General features: G+C 34.3%; 2 protein-coding genes across 3 annotated transcripts in view; one reads left to right on the top strand and one right to left on the bottom strand.

The window, feature by feature from the left end:
- LOC126771616 (sialin) overlaps positions 1 to 2,346 on the bottom strand; it is a 68,477-nt gene extending 66,131 nt beyond the window's left edge. Inside the window, exon 1 of the mRNA XM_050491600.1 lies at positions 2,151 to 2,346. The gene's annotated coding sequence lies outside the window, so the exon portion shown is untranslated. The remainder of the gene's footprint in view (positions 1 to 2,150) is intronic.
- A 688-nt stretch (positions 2,347 to 3,034) lies between these two features.
- LOC126771584 (protein bicaudal C) lies at positions 3,035 to 17,558 on the top strand. 2 transcript variants are annotated; one of them, XM_050491543.1, is made up of 20 exons: positions 3,035 to 3,276; positions 3,513 to 3,657; positions 3,743 to 3,786; positions 3,860 to 3,929; positions 4,467 to 4,546; positions 4,793 to 4,855; positions 5,648 to 5,797; positions 6,481 to 6,594; positions 7,660 to 7,785; positions 8,098 to 8,316; positions 10,255 to 10,423; positions 10,824 to 11,240; positions 11,452 to 11,519; positions 11,662 to 11,755; positions 12,294 to 12,389; positions 13,561 to 13,700; positions 14,237 to 14,356; positions 14,646 to 14,784; positions 15,185 to 15,304; positions 15,837 to 17,558. In XM_050491543.1, exons 1-20 carry the CDS (start codon positions 3,196 to 3,198, stop codon positions 15,947 to 15,949), a joined length of 2,568 nt encoding a protein of 855 aa, XP_050347500.1. In that variant the 5' UTR covers positions 3,035 to 3,195; the 3' UTR covers positions 15,950 to 17,558. The 2 variants fall into 2 exon arrangements, with proteins under 2 accessions (XP_050347500.1, XP_050347499.1); XM_050491542.1 differs by having other exon boundaries at positions 11,662 to 11,764.
- Positions 17,559 to 20,494: the final 2,936 nt, after the last annotated feature.

Below are 20,494 nucleotides of genomic sequence, written 5' to 3'. Positions count from 1 at the left end.
ACATATAACTTCTTTTGGCGCCAATAACGGGGCATGTCTTTGCGTTCCATTTTAAGCAAATTGATTAAAATCAGATAATTATATTTTATTGACACTTGCGGTCTAGACAAGAGTATTTAATAAATATCACTATTTTAGAACTAGAATCCTTAGATGTAAATAAAAAAGTTGTCACATCGTGTAGTTTTATTTTACATGCAAGCTCTTTTTCAATACCAAGTCAGTAACTATAAGTAGCTACGTAAATGTAACAGTCTGCAAAATGAACTAATAATTTTAAGCTTTCCATTTATTCAATACATATCCATGGCAGGTAATAAAAAGAAAGTTATTACTAAACGTAGCTAAACAATATTCGCACTCGCCAATCTATTTTGGTAGGACTCAAGGTTAAATGGTACGTCAACGTATGTGGCTCGGCAATAGTCTTGTTTTGTGTGCTTGTCGAAGGTTTATTGATCAGACAAAATCAAGTGCAAGGTCGTTTAAGAATGATCTTTTTAGTTTTGAAAAATAATTCTAAGTACGTATTAAATTATATTAATCATAATTTTAATTTACGTAGAAAGTACGTAGGTATTCATATACCTACATTTCAATTTCAATGCACTTTATTTTATAAAACTGCTCTATAATTTAATTATACTTAAATAAAGAAGAACGATGAATCGGACCTCAAATTACCTTTTTGGCTTGAGATGGAGAATAAGTGAGGTTAGATTATGCTCATAATATTATAAGCATTTTATAACTAGATCTTTATTATCTGTATTCATGAAAGTTTAGTAAGTTAAACTTTCATTCTGTGACTATCACGTGATTATAATGCGCTCTGAGTAAAGAATGAGTAACACATAGGCCGTTAAAACTTAAGTTTACGACGTAACAAATCAATCAATCCGCCATTTTGCATTTAACCCGCGTAGGAATATCACAGAACAATGTCCCAGCAACAATTGTTATGTTAATCTTATGTTAATCATTCGTCACTTGACAAGTTCCTGTAAGAATTTGATTTTGAAATTAATATTATGTCACATATTTAAGTATTAGTCTATTTAAGATATTTTATCGAAATTAAAATGAAATATAATTACTTTGTCAGTGTACAGTATTTCACTATTTTTTTTGTCACTGATAACAATTAGGCATTTAGATTTTATCCATTTTCTATTGATTAGATTATTTCGATTTTTTTTATTTTAAAAATATTACTATCATAACAATATTATTTTACAGGTATATAACGTATATTTTGACGTTTTTACATTTTCACACGCCAATTACAATGAAATAAAGAAAGTATTTCTAATAAAGTTTTTTTTATTAGATGTCAATGATTCTTATCCATACATCTTAAGAATTATATGTACATTTAAATATATAGTGTTTTATGTATTTAAAATTTTAATATATGATGCGTCATTAGGGTTTGAGTGAAATGAATAGAAACTAAAAGAATTAAAACTTCGTATAGGTACTTTCTTTAAATCCTTATTAAAATGTATAAAACATATCGATCGGTTTTTAATACGTCACCTGTTAACACGTAAATAGCACTAATATAAATGTAACTTTGTTGTTTCTGTATATATTTGCATATAATTAAATATGTTTAACATATTCAGGTATTGAAATGCAATGGTCATTTTATTTATTCGTAATTAAAATTTAAAAAAAAAAATACAAGATTGTTCGCTGTCAAAATGACAATTACCCGTTATATTAATAATTATTAATGCAACTGTTTTCATTTTATAAATTAAGCCATATCTATCGTACTTATGCACGACCTATGAACCCTGTATTATTATTGAATGGGGGATACCCGCCCTTAAACTTACATTGACTCGCTAAAGTGAACTGTTACTCATATCAGATACCGACAAGTTAGAATAAGATTAAGGCGTTAAAAATGTACATAATAAGAATAAGTACAGTATATTACCTATGTAATGTAATGTAATTTTTTTGCATAAGTAAATCTGGAAATATATACAAAATAATTAAAGTAAAATCCCATAATAATAACTACTAATGAATAAATATACTGATAGGAATTTTAAAAATATAATAATTTTCTATTATTAATATACAATAATAATTATATCCATAAGTCTTAGAATAACTTTTGGAGTCTAACTACTCACCGTTGACTTATTTAAAATCACTTAACTTAGAAATTCACTAAACATGTAAATTAAAACACACTAAGAAGCTTAAACTTGCTTCTAAATTAATCTAGAAATTTAAACCTACACTTTTTAATTAATAAATACAATATCTAAAATTATTAGCTACGTGAACTCAAGTCAAGAGTTACACACACCCAACACCGGCAAGCGCAGAAACCCGACTAATGCGACCTCATGTGGCGATCGCCCAAAATATATTTCAATGGATTACGTTCCGTTTGTAATAATGGTTTCATTCATACAAGCACCAACATACCGTTTAATTTTACATTTAGTTTCTATATAAATATACTGAGATAATTATTATAAATTTTATAGTAGTAGTATATTTTTAATTTTATTTATTGTGCTTTTTAATAAAATACTAGAAACTAATACATTTTAATTAACAATTATTAGTTCTTTAATAATATATTTATGACAATATTATATGATTATATCTTAACTATATTTTTTTCTCTATTTTCAAATAAATTAGTTTAAAGAAATTTACTGGTTGGCGCCGTCTTGACGCCAACCTCCGGTGGCGGGACTACTTCTCATTGGTCAATTCGTGACAGGCCTCCATGTTTGAAATTACAATGTGAAAACAAAATGTAAATGTGCATTATAATGGCGAATTATGTTATCGACTTGTTACGAAACATGAAAAAAAAACTTTAAAAAAAATTATAATCAATATGATTATTTATATTGCACTTATTATTATTTTTTTTAATTACTTCAGCAACAAGTAACACTGATATGGAAATTTAATAAAAAATTGAAATACCCTCTACATCTTTACATTTTTACATCTGAAGGAGATTTGTAAATTATTCTTTTTAGTTGGGCTCGGTATATCAATAAGAAGAGGTGGTTGATATAAACTTATTAAAGTTTTATAAGATTACTAGATTTTGATAATAATTATGCATTAATTAATTCATTAAACGATTATAAATGTTAATGACTTTAAATTCAAATTATTTCATTATTTTATAATTTATAAATATCCACAATGGCGTCAACAAATTTCCTAACAGTAAAAACTCATCTCTCGGAGTTTAAAGGTAATTCCGATAAAGACACAATGAGCGAGGTGAGTACATTCCTTCTCTCATAATTATTATTTAATACTTTTAATTCAATCCCATTATACATTATGATGATTATGTGCCGCCATATTGATTTATGGCGTGGTTTTGAAACGCTAATATAAAATTTTTATAATCTATAGAATTGATTAGTGTATTCTTTATACATAAAACCTAAGTAAATATATAAAATAGTTTAAAGATTTCCTTAAAAATGAAAAAGGATAAAATGTACGAATAGGCATCCGAAAGTGGAACGAGCAATTCCGTGACGTCAGCAGAAGACTTACAGAAATTAGCAGTAATACTTGGACTGAATAGCGCTGAAGATGTATACCAGGAAAGATTTCGAGTTGACAGGCGCCGATTGGAAGCGATGCTGGCTGGTAAAATAGTAATTTTTTACTAAAACAATTTGTTTGAATTTAAATATACCTGCCATAATTATATATTTATATCTTACAATTCCAGACAATTTGGAAGAATCTCAAACTGCTCAAGCTTTTTTCCACAGAGTAAGCTGAATTTCATGAATGTTTTTGACATTTACGTTGTATTATTTAATTATTTAATAAGAAAATTTTGTAGGTCATGAATGAAACAAATACTTTAATTAACTGGCCTGCCCGTCTTAAAATTGGAGCGCGTTCAAAAAAAGGTAATTTTAAAAATCAATTTTTTGATATGCTTTGTAAAATGTATATTATATAATATTATAAAAGTACAATACAAATAATTTGAATATGTTACTCATCTATAACCAATATGTAATGCAATATAAAATAAATAAAAAAAACAATTAAAAAATATTTACTTCCGTATAGTGTCTTCATTATGAAACGCACACATTTTTTTCAAAATTCAACGTTCACCTGTAATCGGAACTATTTTTTGGCGGGATGGCGCCAAATAGACCAGTGCGCGGCGCCCGTCTGGCGCAATTATTATTTCATTTTAAAAAATGTTATAATACAATCGCGTGTCCGTTACTAATACATGAATTTCGTTTTTATTATATTCAATGAATTAAAGATGGTTTTAAATGAAAGTTGTAATGAAATTGTTTATGAAGTTATTAAAAATATACGTAATAATAATTATACCGATTTATATGATTTTTTTGGTAAGGTTCAAAGTTAAATGAAATATGTTCGTGCAAGACGGTAAAATGTTATAATTTACTTAATCTATTTAGATCCTCACGTGCGTATTGCCGGTCGACCTGATGATGTTAAGCTTGCAAGAGAGAAAATTATGCAATTGCTGGATACAAGAGTGAGTATTTAACTATTAAACTAAAATAATATACCTTATAAATGAATTGCCCTATATACATTACTTGTATTCTATATATAACTAGTTCTTTTTTAAATAATCAACACAAATTACAAACATTTTAAACTATGTACGTGACAAAAAACATTTTTTTTTCTTTATTGAGATCGTAAATATGTAGTTGTTTAAATGAGATCGTTTTTTTGTACAATTATGCTAATTTATTAGCACATTTCTGTCTATCAGAGTAACCGTGTCACCATGAAGATCGACGTCAGCTACACGGACCACTCGCATATAATCGGCAAGGTGAGTTTTTTTTTACAATAAATTGTTTTATTATGATCTTTTTATGCCACTGGACATTACCTGTCTATTTCTGATCGTAATCTAGAGAAAGTTCGAGAAATGTGTTATGTTCCAAATTTTACGATCTGATGATAAAGTATGCTTCGTACAAACCATATATACTATAATAGGTCTGAATTACTGCGTGAAATACCTTTTTCCTTGAAAACTGTAAGTAACATGATAATTTCATGTGGGTGGTCACGTGAATATATCTTTATGTATTCGTTTATGTGGGCTTTGCAAGATTGTATTTATTAAACTAGTACATTAAACGTATTGTTTTTTATAGTCTGTAGACTTGCAGCAGCGCTTTATGTTCGCGTTTGAAGGGTAAATGAGCTAGTGTAAGTGATAAGAAATAACGTTTTACCATAAAAATAAAAATTTTCTTAAATACCATTGTTTCCCGAATACGAAAAAGCGACCGTCCAAACAGAAAAAAATATTTAAAAATTTACTAAAATAACATGTTATATGGTTTTGATGAGGAATTTTGTTAAGTATGTATAAAATAGAGCAAAGGTCTGAGTGTCCAGTGCCTAGAAAACGTGAATCACAACTGAAGATTGCGGGTTCAATTAAGTACCACTGAATTTGTGATAATTCATCTCGTGCTTGGTAGTGAAGGGACACGTAATGCGTAACTTTGTTTTTCTCCACAAGAATTCCCCGTTTGTCTAACAGTGGGACATAAACTGGGTGTTTCATAAACTTTTCACTTGAAAATGAAAGCGTGGTGTGTTTACTCAGGGCGGTCTAACAATAAAGCGCGTGATGGAGGAAACCGGGTGCCACATCCACTTCCCGGACTCGAACCGGACGAGCACGCAGGAGAAGAGCAACCAGGTGTCCATCGCGGGCGACATGGAGCGCGTGGAGCGCGCGCGCGCTCGCGTGCGGGTGAGCCGCACTTTGCTTATTTTCTCTGACATTTATTTATAGGAGAAACACCATCGGGATACTCCCAAATAGTCAATAGTACTGTATGATAAACCATTACAGGCAGTAACTATATAAGTTACTAGCTTTCCCGAATGAGGGGGGGGGGTGCCAGGAAGCTCCTGTTTTAAGTCAGGATATACGCTATCTCTATAACCAATGTCATACGAATCCAGTCCGTAATCTTTGCGTGGAAAAGTAACAAAGATTCATACATATTCATAAGCTTTTGCATTTATAATGTTAGTAGGATAAGGTTAGTACTAAGAGGAATCGACTAAAAACTCATTAGTTACTCTCAATATAATATAAAATCAATATTAATTTTAAAAAAAACATAATTGTCCTTAAGCAGGGGTGGGTAATTGGGAATGCAGTATTATATGGCAGAATATGTCTATCACACAAATAAACTTTACATGGTTCTATTTCATTTCACCTGTTTGTATATGTAATTTTGCTTCGTTCTGGTATGATTCAGTATAGGTAATACTGTTTTGATGTCTATATTATATATGTACGGAATTTTTACAAATGTTTACTGACTTCCGGTGGTAACTTTGCATTAAATTTAATCTTCTAAAATGACGTTTCAAATGTACTTATCTTTTGATTTGGTGTCTAAATATAAATGTTTCCGCCAGGCGCTAACGCCGCTGGTATTCTGCTTCGAGCTGCCGATCGTGGCGCCCTCCCAACCGCTGCCGGACATCAACTCGCCCTACGTGCAGCAGATACAGGAGCAGTACAACGTGCAGGTTACGTATTGTCTCATTAGAGTGGAGAGTGAGATTGTTTTTCAGCGCATTCAGATAATATTATATAAATAATAATTACCGGAACTATTCACTAAGAAAACTCTAAAAAAAAACTAAATAATACGTTAAAACTTATAAGGGAAATAATTGTACCTGAAAGAAAATAATAGCAATTTTAGCTTAATATAATTGTGCCTTTAATTTTAATATCAGCTTATATCTTTATTATGAATAATAATACGATAATATAATTAGTTTGTATATATAGCTGTAACTTCAAGCTAGCATGGATTGTATGGAATTGTTAATTTCTGTTATAGTTGATAATGAGAGTTAGGGAATAGAAAGTGCACTTGTGTTTGCGCACACACTTGTGCACTATAATATCTCCTGCGTAGTTGGCGAAATCGGTCTGGAGGACATTATTATTATTAATTTTTATAGTGTGAAAACGACCTGCCATCATGTGATTCAATCGTCAGTCCACCTTTGTATACTTATCTATCTAACGGGCAAAATAATGTTCAACATAAAACTTTAATATCGTTTTACATAAAACTCTAATGGTTTACGTGGCACTCGCAGTAGAGCTCCCAGTCGGCATGATTTTTCCGACATCTTCAACATTTATCGTCATATTTCAGCCAATTTTCACAAAACCTTGGTGAAGTATACGCCTTAACCTCCCTTATGAATTACTCCGTCTATTGGTGATAACCGTTGGAAAGCCCGTTCGGTATTTTTTGACTTTCGCGTTCAAACAGACAGACATATGCGGCGGGTTATGTAGTAATAATAATATATAGATTCTACCACCATTACGTATTTCATTAATATTTTCATCCACGTTGAGCTGGAGACACAATATTGGCTTCGGTCCAGAATAATTGATTATTCATGTCATACTTTTGTTGAACGTGTCTGGTTTGCTTAGTGATTTTTTAGTTTAGCTTTTATAGTTGCGTATCAGGGTTCGAATCCCAAGACAGGCCGAAATTTGATGTAGGTGTTTTATAATGATGAATATCAATATGTAGGTTATGTATAACTGGGCAATGTGTGCAGGTGATGCTGCGCAACCGTCCCAAGCTGCACGCCAACCTGGTGGTGGTGAAGGGCGTGCAGTGGGAGGTGCTCGCCACCATGGAGGCCACGGCGCTACTCATGACCTACATGTGCGGCCCGCTCGCGGTACGACGCCTCTGCAGGCTACACACATACACAAACATCATCATTATTGATAATTATATCTTAAAGTGCTAAATTACATGGAGATTTATTCAAAACTAACTATTTATTCTGTTAAATACATGATCAGAGGAAAATTATGAATTTGAAATGGTTTGTAGCTTGAATACATAAAAACATTTCTTTTTCATTGGGTATTTTACTTTAATTAATAAATAATGTCTTAACATACTAATGTTTAATAAGTTGCGATATAATTACGAATATTTTTTTAGAACTGCCTAAATAATAAACAAATGTCAAAAACGCCAACAGAGTCAAACCCAAGTCCAGATGACGCTGGAGATATCGCCGATGCACCACTCTGTTGTGGTGGGTCGTGGCGCGGAACAGCTGAAGGTCATCATGAAGGGCACCGGCACGCAGATCATGTTCCCCGACGCCGACGACCCCAACATACCCGCTCTACGCAAGAGCTGTGTGACCATCACCGGGCAGATCAAAGACGTGTACGCCGCGAGACAGCAGCTGGTGGTAAGTGGACAATAAAGAAGTAAATATGGTTTCTTTTCAAATCAAAAGCCTAGCAGAGTTAATTAGAGAATTCCAAGAATGTAAACGAAGGATTTATATTAATGTAGCTAGTAAGCTTCATACTATCATACCTTACATCACAAATGCGCCACCATCCTTGCGAACTAAAATGTTATGTCCCATGGCTGTACTAACAAGGGAAATAAATAAGGTTAGAAGAGTACACTCTTCTAACCTTATTTAACGGCAGAGTAAGTGATGAGTGGGTTTTTTTTTGTAGAAGAGGAAGGCGAACGAGCATATGGGCTACCTGATGGTAAGTGGTCACCAACGCTCATAGACATTGGCATTGTAAGAAATGTTAACCTTTACATCACCAACTTTGGGAACTAAGATGTTATGTCCTTTGTGCCTGTAATTACATTGGCTCACTCACCCTTCAAACCGGAACACAACAATACCAAGTACTGCTGTTTTGCGGTAGATTATCTGATGAGTGGGTGGTACCTACCCAGACGAGCTTGCACAAAGCTCTACCACCAGAGGCGCTCTACCACCAGTGTTTGGTGATGTATTATTATCACGTTAAGCTTTTAGTCTTGATTAAATGTTAACACAATACATTTAATGTTGTAAGAGTATCCGGCAGACCCCAATTTGTAGCACTTGCGTACTGGCAAATATATAAATACTGCAAATACTGAGATAGAGAATTAGCACATGATATATCGTTGGCTCCAAAACCTTCTCCTCAAAAAAAAAAAAGGGAGAGGAGGCCTTTAGCCCAGCAGTGGGACATTCACAGGCTGTTACGGTACGGTATATCGTTGGCTAATTGTCGTTTTTATATAATAAAACGAGAAATATTTTCAGCTGATATATAATGAAAACAAAACCATGGATAACATATAAGTTTTTCCTTACAATTGTGCGTACACAAAAATATGTATATTGGCAATGGCCTTGTGACATACATACATGTGCGAATTCGGTCGCGTACACGAATCAATCGAAGCGATACATTAGATTGACGTCTGAAGGTCGCGTTCACAATAAACTGTAGCCTCAACGCGTAACGTGTTTTGGATATTTTATTTATATAAGATATGTCTCCTAAAGTCGAGATGGCCCAGTGGTAAGAACGCGTGAATCTTAACCGATGAACGTGGGTTCAAACCCGGGCAAGCTCTGAATTTTCATGTGCTTAATTTCTGTTTATAATTCATCTCGTGCTTTTCGGTGAAGGAAAACATCGTGAGGAAACCTGCATGTTTCTAATATCATCGAAATTCTGCCACATGTGTATTCCACCAACCCGCATTGGAGCAGCGTGGTGGAATAAGCTCCAAACCTTCTCCTCAAAAAGGGAGAGGAGTGGCCCAGCAGTGGGACATTTACAGCCTGTTACTTAGTTATGTCTCCATACGTGATAAACAATTTTTTTTAAACTTAAAATAAGTCAATGCTGCATACATTATTTATTATAGTCTTCCAATGACAGGAGAAGTGAACATAAACAAATCGTAGTTTATTTCCATGCGTTTTTGCTAATAGCTCTGTTATGTTATGCGCAAACAGTTCTCGATTAATTGTTCCACTTAACTTCTTATATCCATTTTAATTTTTGTTTCGCAATTCCGATTATTTTACCGACATCATAATAAGTATTTATTACAGAATTAATAATTTCATATCTACATAAAATTATTAAAAAAAAAAACTACTAAATATAATTCTTATCAACTTAGAAATCCATGTGAATCCGTGACCAGTGCTTCAATATATACATACATACACTTTGTAATTTTTACAGTTGATTAAAAACGCTTTAATTATTGCAAATTAATATCATATTTTATTTTTATTTAACTCCTATGATTCCAATCATAGGCGATGGCATAACGCGTACAGTTGTATAGCGGCCCTTAAATTCGACAGGGCAGCCTCCCGCTGGTGGTGATCTTCGACGTGTCTGAGGAGAACTGCCGCGTGGAGGGCGAGGCGGCGGCGCGGCTGATGGCCAAGCACAACGTGTACATCAGCGTGCGCCGCAAGCCCAAGCAGGGCATCGCCTCCGTCGTCATCAAGGGCATCGAGCGCTGCGCCGGTAAGTTCTCCGTCACCCTACGTGACAGAGAAGAAAATTATGACGTAGAGAGAAAGAGAAAGAGAGACGGTCCTGTATGCGTAATGGTTTCTTTTACTTTATATAGCTAGTTATTACCTTCGCTATTGACCCTTGTAGTTTTTATTTGATCAAAATGTTTCAAAGCTAACTTTTATTAAATGGATGAATTACATAATCGTTTCTCATATGCGAATAGTACTGGAACGCAATTCATTATGATTAATACTAAGCTGTCATCAGCAATAATAACCTATTGAAAACGGTACCTAAAATTAAAATAAACTATGTTTGATTAAAATATACTGGCGATAGCACAGTCAAGTCTCACGCGGCTTAACCCCTGTTGTCTACATTAAATTAACTTTTGACAATTTGACAGGTGATATCTACGAGGCGCGCAGGGAATTGCTTGGCGGGAAGGAACCAAACATCACAGCGGAAATACCTGAATCCTACAATATTCCATCCATTACCAACACGATGCCCAACTTTGGCGCGTTCAATCCCTTCTCCCCGTCTCATGCCAACAACATCACCAACTCACCTTGCTCGCCTTACAATCTTCAACTCAACGAGTTGGCGAATTACGCCAACCTTGGTAGTCCGATGTTTGGTCATAATCCTCCAACTCCTGGCGGGTACCCAACGCCCTTGTCTCCGGTGGCAATGACGCCGCCAGTGTTTCCAAGTGGATGGATGGTGCCAAGCCCACAGCCTCGTCCTGGACAGTTCCACTTCCCGAACTTGACTCAAAACTCTGGTCCAGTTATGTATAAGAATCACGGTTCTTGGCATCGTGAGTATAAAGATATATATTTATTTATTAAAATTGCTAATAAACTAAATAACATACGTATGAGTACATTAGCATATAGCAATATTTTCACCTACATGTATATGTACTTACATAAAATTTGAATTAAAGGTATGTACAGCATTATTGTAAAAACGTGTAAAAAAAATATGTAAATTTTAAACCGTAAGTAAAACAACAAATTTTTTTCAAGCGCTTTCCGGCGCCCCAGAAAGCGGAGTAACACCGTGCCTTCAGCATCCTCCAGACCACCACAGACACGTGAGTCTAAAATCTCTACAATCTAGTTCTTAAGGTAGTGTCTTTGGGTACGTACATAAAGTTCTACTAACAATATATCCGCATTAATTGGTTTAAAATACCCATCTACAATATAATACATAACATATAAATCGTGATTCAGGTGTCGATACTGAACTCCAGCTCGCAAGCTAGCAGCGGTTACCAAAGCAACTTCACCGGCAGCTCCGTGTCGCTCGATGCCCAAAATATATCTGGTAACACAAGTACATACAGACGCTTAGTTATGCTACAGCTTAAATATTATCTATTATAATTATATAATTATTATATTAAGTCGAGATGGCCTAGTGGTTAATTTCATTGAAATTCTGCCACATGTGTATTCTATCAACTCGCATTGGAGCAGTGTGGTGGAATAAGCTCCAAACCTTCCCCTCAAAAGGGAGACGAGGCCTTAGCCCAGCAGTAAGACATTAACAGGCTGTTACTGTATTAATATTGTATATTTTAAAGGCTTACAACGCTTAAAACGCTTTTCTTATTTAATTCAACAAATATGTAAATATAATGTAGTGCTATACAAAGGGAGGACCCTTCCTTTTGAGAAGGCTTGGAGCTTATACCAACACATTAAAGTATTTACAAGATATTATGTATGACACGTGTTTTCCCCTACGTTTTCCTTTACCGTTAATGAATTATAAGCATAAATTGAGAACATTGAAACTCATTAATGCGTGTTCTGTGCAATTAAATATACCGGATAGTAAACTTTTAATTTGTCACCAACAGGAGGTGATGGCAGCAACGTCGGCTCCCCCTCAGTGTCGCCCATCAGCAAGACGCACAGTCCCACGCCGTGCTCGGAGAACGACCGCTCGCAACACGGTAAACGCTTCCGTTATTAGAACAAAGTCTTTACAAATTTTTCCATTTTACATTATATTTATTAATACCCGCGCTCAGCGATATCAATGGTCTTCAGTTTGGATTATATATTCTTCTACTCACACCTAATGACGATATAACTAAGCGATCTCGTTATCTAAATTTATTTATTATTCATGTACCAGATAATGTTATATATAAAAGTGTCAAGGTGTTCTGGCATACAAATTAATAACTATGACATTTTTATTACTTATTCGCAATATCCGTTATTTAATATATATATGTAAAAAACTTTGCCTTTTGGTAAATTTCAATGTTTTTTTAGAAAAACTATATTACTTATACAATACAATAATATATACATAGATGATTAAAGGGTTTCGTATTTCTTTACCTCCACACAGGACATATACATTTAATTGTATAAAGTTAACTGCGTATTTCATTTGTCAATATGTGTTACTACATAGTTTCTTATCGGTTCTTAGGAAAATCTACTTTCCGAAATGATGATCCTAAACTGCAAATATCGATTTAAATTTTTTGACCTGACATCCCTTCAATGACCCAGAGCTCGCTAACACCGCCTAACAGTGATATCAATTCCATATCGCACAAAGAAATTTGGCAACTCCTTTCTTTGTCGCACTTCCAAAAAATGGAATTCCTTACCAGCTCACGTGTTCCCCTCCTCTTACAACCCGGGTTCCTTCAAACGAGGCGTGAAGAGGCATTTAGCGGGCCGGCAAGGCGAAGGCGGCCAATGCAGAACATTCTTCCCGACTGTACTGGCCGTCGTCGCGTTTGGACTCTACTACCAGTTACCATCAGGTGGAGTAGAGTCATTTGCCATCCCGGCAAATATATATAAAAAAATTAACAGAAGAAGACACCTTTACCTAGTCATTGATGGGCTGTTAGCAACATGCACTTGACTAGCAAATCTTAACAGAAGAAGACAAGGTTTTCTAGTCAAGTGCTTGTTGCTAAATGCCATAGGATACAACATTTGCTGATTTTTTTACAACCCATTGCTTAACCACTGAAAATAATTTTAATTATAAACGAAAAATAAACATGACAATCAGAGTCAGAATCTTGATTTCGAATTTTCGACAAGTGTTACCAGATATTATTAAAAATATTAAAGATTGCAATGTAACAATAGAGCTAGCGAACATAATCTCCGAGCTGCCAATATCTGATCGTCGTGCTGTGGGCTGCGAGAAGAAGACCCTGGAGACCCTCACCAAAATGTCGCCATCCCCGCTGTCCGAATACAGAAAGATGCAGGCTGAAGCCAACAAGGTACGATGCATCAGCCGCTCTTTTCTATACTTTACCTGAAGGCTCTGAGAGAGATCGATTTCTTACGTGATATAGCCCTCTCGTGTATCTTACTATGTTCAAATTGTTTACGAGCAAATGATTTTTTTTAGAAATCTATTGTACCTTTTACAAATATATAGTATTTATAGGATTTACAGTATATATATGTACAATTGTACATAGACATACTAAAATGCGAGTATATTTCTTGAATGTGTTACTATTTCTACATATTTTTGTTAAATTAATTTAATTAGTTTCGAAATAAATTATTATTAAAGTAATAAAATTGTTCAATGTATTAAAAAATTAAGAGCCTCCACACCTTTGTTGCAAGACCTCTTTAGGTACTTTCCTCTCGATTTTATTTGTTTACAATAAAGGGCAGTTGTATTGTGTTGTATGTTGTTATTGTACGACAATACCTAAATAATAATAAAAATCTAATAAAATCCATTGCAAATTAATAAGCCTTTCCTTCACGGCAAATTCTTAAAGAGTGTAACTTCTTCCAGGCCATGCGAGAGAACGTCGGCAGTGGTTACAGAGTACCAACAACCCGTTGGTCGGGTTTCTACTTCAGCCATACATCACCTGGACCTCTTAACTTGAGTGATAATGAAGGAATGGTTACGGTAAAAATAATAATTAGTTTTTATAATTAATTAGTATGTATGCCAGTTTTGATACCAGCATCTTCTCAAATTAATTGTTATTTTTATATTATGGCTAAATTTCGCAAACAACAATAAAAACTACATGTACCATCGTTATCAATCTCTACGCTCATAGAAACGTCTTACCTTGAAACCTTGAACCTTGAAAGAATTAAATATAGACAATATTTAATTGTTTCATTGGCTATTGAATTGAGTTTTTCTGAGCAGTACTTAGTAAGAAATATTTGTATTTTCATGTTTTCAGCCTGAGAAAGGTCGGAACAGAATGGATCTAGTTCGTCCCAACATAGTAGAAACGGCTCCGTCGCCGGCCGGTAACAAACCATGCCGCTACCAGCAGTTGTATGAACTGTTGAGGGATATCGGCCTGCATAAATATATTGGTAATCGCATTTATATTATTACGAGTACTCATTTAAATAGGGGAGAGAAAAGTATTTATCTTTAAGCGTTGTACCCAAATTCGATCTTTAGATTGCATTCTCGTAGCGCTTGAAGAACCACACTTAAAAAAACGATCACGGATTACCTATGTATATTCAATGCAAAAATAAAATAAAAACGATAAAACTAGATACGAACAACACCATGTTCATGTATTTGGCTTAAGTATATAATTGTTAATATATAAATGTGACAAACCTTAAAAAAATATATATACTTAAATTTTGTCACCTCACAGAACTTAATATATATGCCACATAAAGGCTTCGTTTTAAGATGTTAAAACAGAAAGAAAAGTTCAATATACGTTAAAGTTAACCTACAAGTTTAATATTACAGATTTATTCAAGAAGCATGAATTAGACATGTCTACGTTCGCGTCGCTAAATGAAGCGGATCTCACGGAGATTGGTGTAACAGCCTTTGGCGCTCGCAGGAAGATGCTGCTGGTCATTGCGGGTAACATACACCTGACATAGTTACATAATTATTTACAGGCACAAGGGACATAAAATCTTAGTTCCCAAGGTTGGTGGCGCATTGGCTATGTAAGCGACGGTTGGCATTTCTTGCAATGTCAATGTCTAAGGGCGTTGGTGATCACTTACCATCAGGTGGCCCATATGCTCGTCCGCCTTCCTATTCTATATATAAAATACATCATAAGGTATTTCATCAAATAGGTTCGTATTTAAAAAATACGTATTAATGATTTGTAGAGCCGTTGGCGTGGTTGTTAGATACTTGCCTTTTCACGCCGAAGGTTGTGGGTTCGATTCCCACCCAGGACAGACATTTGTTTGCATGAACATGTCTGTTTGTCCTAAGTCTGGGTGTAATTTTCTATATAAGTATGTATTTACAAAAGAAAAGTAGTATATGTAGTATATCAGTTGTCTGGTTTCCATAGCACAAGCTTTGTACAAGCTTAATTTGGGATCAGATGGCCGTGTGAAAAATGTCCCAGGATATTATTATTATTATTCCACAGAGCTGCAAAAACAGTCGAGCGCATATAAAGGTAACGTCCCATCGACGGAGAGAAAAATCATCAATTCGCCACCTCAATATAATACGACTGCGCTGGCGCAGGACAAGTGGTAGATCTACACATGATCTACATTATAATGCTGCTTATGAGACTGAAAATAATATATAAGTCTATTAAAAATGAACAGGTAAAATTTTATTATGGGCGTATGCGATCAATATAAAAAGTTTAAAACAAAATTAAAAAATATATATACAAGGTTTTTGAAAATTATTATTAGGTGCAATTGTCTAAAAGACGAATATTAAATAAAGAAGCTTTTAGTTTCATACGCAACAATACATTGTTATCATGTTATATTTATTATAAAATATTCTAAATCCAGTAACGTCTAATATCAAAACTGTTTATGACACATGTTTTTCAACAAATAAATCTCGACATCAACAGTTTTGATACTTGACGCAACTGTATGTATATCTTGCAATCACATCAAGCTCAAGACTAATAATTGACTATAAGTTACCGTAACATCAGTTACAAGTTGATCTCGACGGTACAAATCTCAAGACTGGTAGAATGTATCGAAAATAAGATTTATGTGACAATCGTGAGTATGAGTTCTACATTTTGTTATTAGCAACATTGAGAACAGTGACTGATATGAGCTTGTCTGTATTGCGTTGATTTTTTATGAGATTTAAAAAAAAATATGTATTTTTATAGCTCGAAGCGATACGACAATTTAGATCTCTATCATAGAATTCATAGACAAGTTAATTGTTGAAGTAAACCGGCATAATCGCCGTTAGTATTAAGTTATTAGTTAAATTAATCTATAGTTATTATCGAGGGCATGTTTTATTTTATGATTTTTAACCCTTTTTTATATGCATCTTAACAGAACAGGATATCCGGACTGAGTTTTTATATGATCGTTTTAAATCCACATGCAGTTTTAATTTTTGATTTTAATGTTACTTACAAAAAAGAATACCGTTTTTGTTTTCGTATTACTTTTATCGATTCTTGCCAATTATTATCAAATTCTTTTATCATCATATTTTGAATAATATGTTTTAATAAGACAATTAATATTGGCGATTGACAAATTTAATATCAGCATTGAAAATTTAAAGGGAATTGGACTGCATTATTTGACTTGATTTTTTAAATAGGACGCATTTTAAACCAAATAATTCAGCGGTTACACGAGTGACGTCACACATACAGTCACAGCTGAAACATTTTAATCGATTAACATATATTATTCAATCATTGTGTTTGTGATTTTTTTTACTTAATATTTTATAAGTGCATTTTGATTTTAACCATATTAACATGCTAATTTATTGAATGCAGTGTCGTTAAAATTCGTGTTTAGACTCTAGTAATGTTTTGGTACATAATTAATGCGATAGTACATTGTAAAACACCTATACAACCATGAATTTATGTATCAATCCATGTACTTTTTATATAGTTCTCTTTTTATATGTAATTTTTTTTTAATCATGAACTTGTGATTATGATCAATCGTTTTAAAGTATGATTATGAGATGTTTAGAAGACTAGTTTTACTATGTAAGTGATTATGAAATAATAACTTTTAATACTTAATTGTAGGTGTTATGTTTATAAGGTCATGCATTCGCCCATTTATGTTTTTTAATTTGTTTAAAGTTTAAAAGGAAGTTTTTGCACGATTGTTTTTTAGTTTTGCCTGTACGATTAAATTTTGGAAAAATATCGCTTTTTTTATTGTAAAATATGTTTTACCTACTATGTTTTATTTGTTTCGAAATATTTAACAATATTTATAGAGAACACCAGATCACAAATATAAAATAAAGTATAAGATGTACAGCTAAAAATTATGTTGGGAAGAACAAATTAAGTAAACAATTAAAATATATAGGTAAATTAAGGAGTTATTTTAATAATAATAAAATTGAGCCGAGATGGCCCAGTGGTAAGGATGCGTGAATCTTAACCGATGATCGTGGGTTCAAACCCGGGCAGGCACCACTGAATTTTCATGTGCTTAATTTGTGATTATAATTCATCTCGTGCTTTACGGTGAAGGAAAACGTGAGGAAACCTGCATGTGTCTAATTTCATTGAAATTCTGTCACATGTGTATTCCACCAACCCGCACTGGAGCAGCGTGGTGGAATAAGCTCCAAACCTTCTCAAAAAAGGGAGAGGAGGCCTTTAGCCCAGCCATTCACGGGCTGTTATGGATTACGGATTTTTTAATTATAAAAACAGAGAACATTCTATCGCTGGAACAAAAGTCCTCGCTTATTGAGAAAAAGTAACATACGCTGTACTCGTTGTTTTTCGTCATTTCTTTGTGCTAGTATAGTATAATCATACTTCGAAGTACCCTGACCGATCATCAAAATTGTAAAAATGGGAATATTACCTTTGAATCGATAGATTTTTGGTTACCGTCGACATACTAAATTTAATTGTGTCAGACGCCGTCACACGGTTCCAACAACAAATTTTAAGCTTTTTTAAAATGCAAACACAAAATAAGATTATGATTCCTATTATAATTTGTCTATTAGACGTTGTACTTTTAAGACGAAATGGGGTTATCAATTTGACCTTATTTTTTTGTGCTCTTTGATAGCTCGACTATTGTGAACTGATTTTGTCTCATTTATTTAATGCTTTGATTTTAATTTGGGGAAAAATCATCCAAGCCTAGATTAGGGGTGCATATTACTTCATATCTTTCCGATTGCGATTTGATTTATTTTTTAATTTAATATGTTATTATAGTAATGAAAGCTTCATTTTATTTTTAAAGAAAAACAACACTAAGTAAAGTATTATTAACACTGAAAAAGTATTATTGGATATCTTTTTTGCGTAGACAGAGAAATTATTAGACCAAGGGGCCGTGGAGCCGCGATTGAGACAGAGATAGTTTGTCAATGTGTCCGTATAATGTTGCCATAGTAACTGCATACCCATGTTTTGGGAGATAAATAATTTTCAGGATTTAATTAAAACAAAATGAGGTTATTAAATTTTACTTTTTAATATTTATTATACATTTTTTTAATTAAAATATTTTTTTGTTTTCCAGCTACACCCAAAAACCGTTGCATTGTTTGTTTTTATTTCCGTTATCAATAGTACTTCAGCATCTTTATATGGTACTTGATAAGCGTTCTTCTCAGATGTTGAAATCTAAAACACTCAATTAAATTATTAATAAAGAATAGTTGCCACATATTTCTATCTTAACCTTGACTCGGAATCTAATAATATATATAAATAAATTAATGAAGAATGTTAAATAATAAATAGGAGAACGAATAAATTAAAAAACATACTTGTATATAACGAAGCACTTTAGGCTATTATTGGACTCGGTATTTATTTGTTTACATTGTAGACGAGTTGATATTTTTTATACCAGCCTCGATGACGATAACAAGACTAAGGTCGCAGCGAACGTCAATCCCCAGCATGGCGATTTTGCTTTGTATCAACAGCGGAGTGCTACAGAGGGAGCGAAGAGGGGAAAATGGTGATTTTTTCCCTGCGAGAGCGCATACCTGTTTTCTTGGCATTAAACTCAACAAGATTATCAGAGCCCCATTTGGTGATGAGTTCTTAAGTCTTATCGAGATCAATGACAAGATTTTTCCGCTTCTCCTCAATTTCCGCTCGCGCAGCCACTGCACGTCTGTGGTATCCACCATGCACTGTACTATCGTCTGCATAGCAATGTATGTTCCCAAGAGAGAGCATATCATTGATATGCAAAAGAAAGAGTGTGGGAGATAGCACAGATCCCTGGGGGACCCCAGCATTCACTACATAGAATTGTGAAGCGCAACCATCAACTAAAACACGAAGGCTACGCTTGTGTAGGAAGCTGGCAATCCAGGTGCATAGCTGAGCAGGCAGACCATATGCCGGCAGCTTGGAGAGAAGACTTCGATCGAGGCTGACAGCCAACGATTCCCCGTGCTTGTCGATAGCTTCACCCCAGAGGTGTGTTACGTACGCTAGAAGATCACCTGTAGACCGTTTTGGTCGAAACCCGTACTGACGATCATTAATTAGATAGAACAGTGATATTCTAGGTAATGGATCAGTTGGTTGTTTAGAATCCGTTCCATCACCTGACAAAGTACTGAGGTGATAGCTATTGGCCGATAATTTGCCGGGTCAGACCGATCCCCTTTTTTGGGAACCGCTTGCACATTACCTCTTCTCCAAGCCTCCGGCACACATCCCGAAGAGATAGAAAGTTGAAACAGAAGACAGCTCCAGCGTACTTCTTCAGCACTATAGCTGGTATTCCATCGGGACTGCTAGCTTTCCGTACAACAAGTGATTGCAGCTCCGTACGCGCATCACGTTGCCTGATTTTGATGTCAGGCAGCTTGACCTGTGGCACTTTGGTAGATATAAGGCTGCGATCCGAAGAACCAAGTGGGGCTTGTACCACAACCTGATATTCCACCGGGTGAGAAGTCAGCAGAAAGTCCAGTAGAGAAGGCGCTTGCACATCAATGTCTAGAATCCTGGTGGTCAAGTCATGTGTAAGAGCAAAAGCATGAGCAGTCCTTCCAGCATGGTTAGTTTTGAGGGATTTCAACCATGATTCATGGTGATCATTAAAATCC

The sequence above is a fragment of the Nymphalis io genome, chromosome 11, assembly GCF_905147045.1.
Source record: "Nymphalis io chromosome 11, ilAglIoxx1.1, whole genome shotgun sequence".
Classification (NCBI taxonomy): Eukaryota; Metazoa; Arthropoda; class Insecta; order Lepidoptera; family Nymphalidae; genus Nymphalis; species Nymphalis io.
This window is presented reverse-complemented; position numbering and strand designations above follow the sequence as displayed.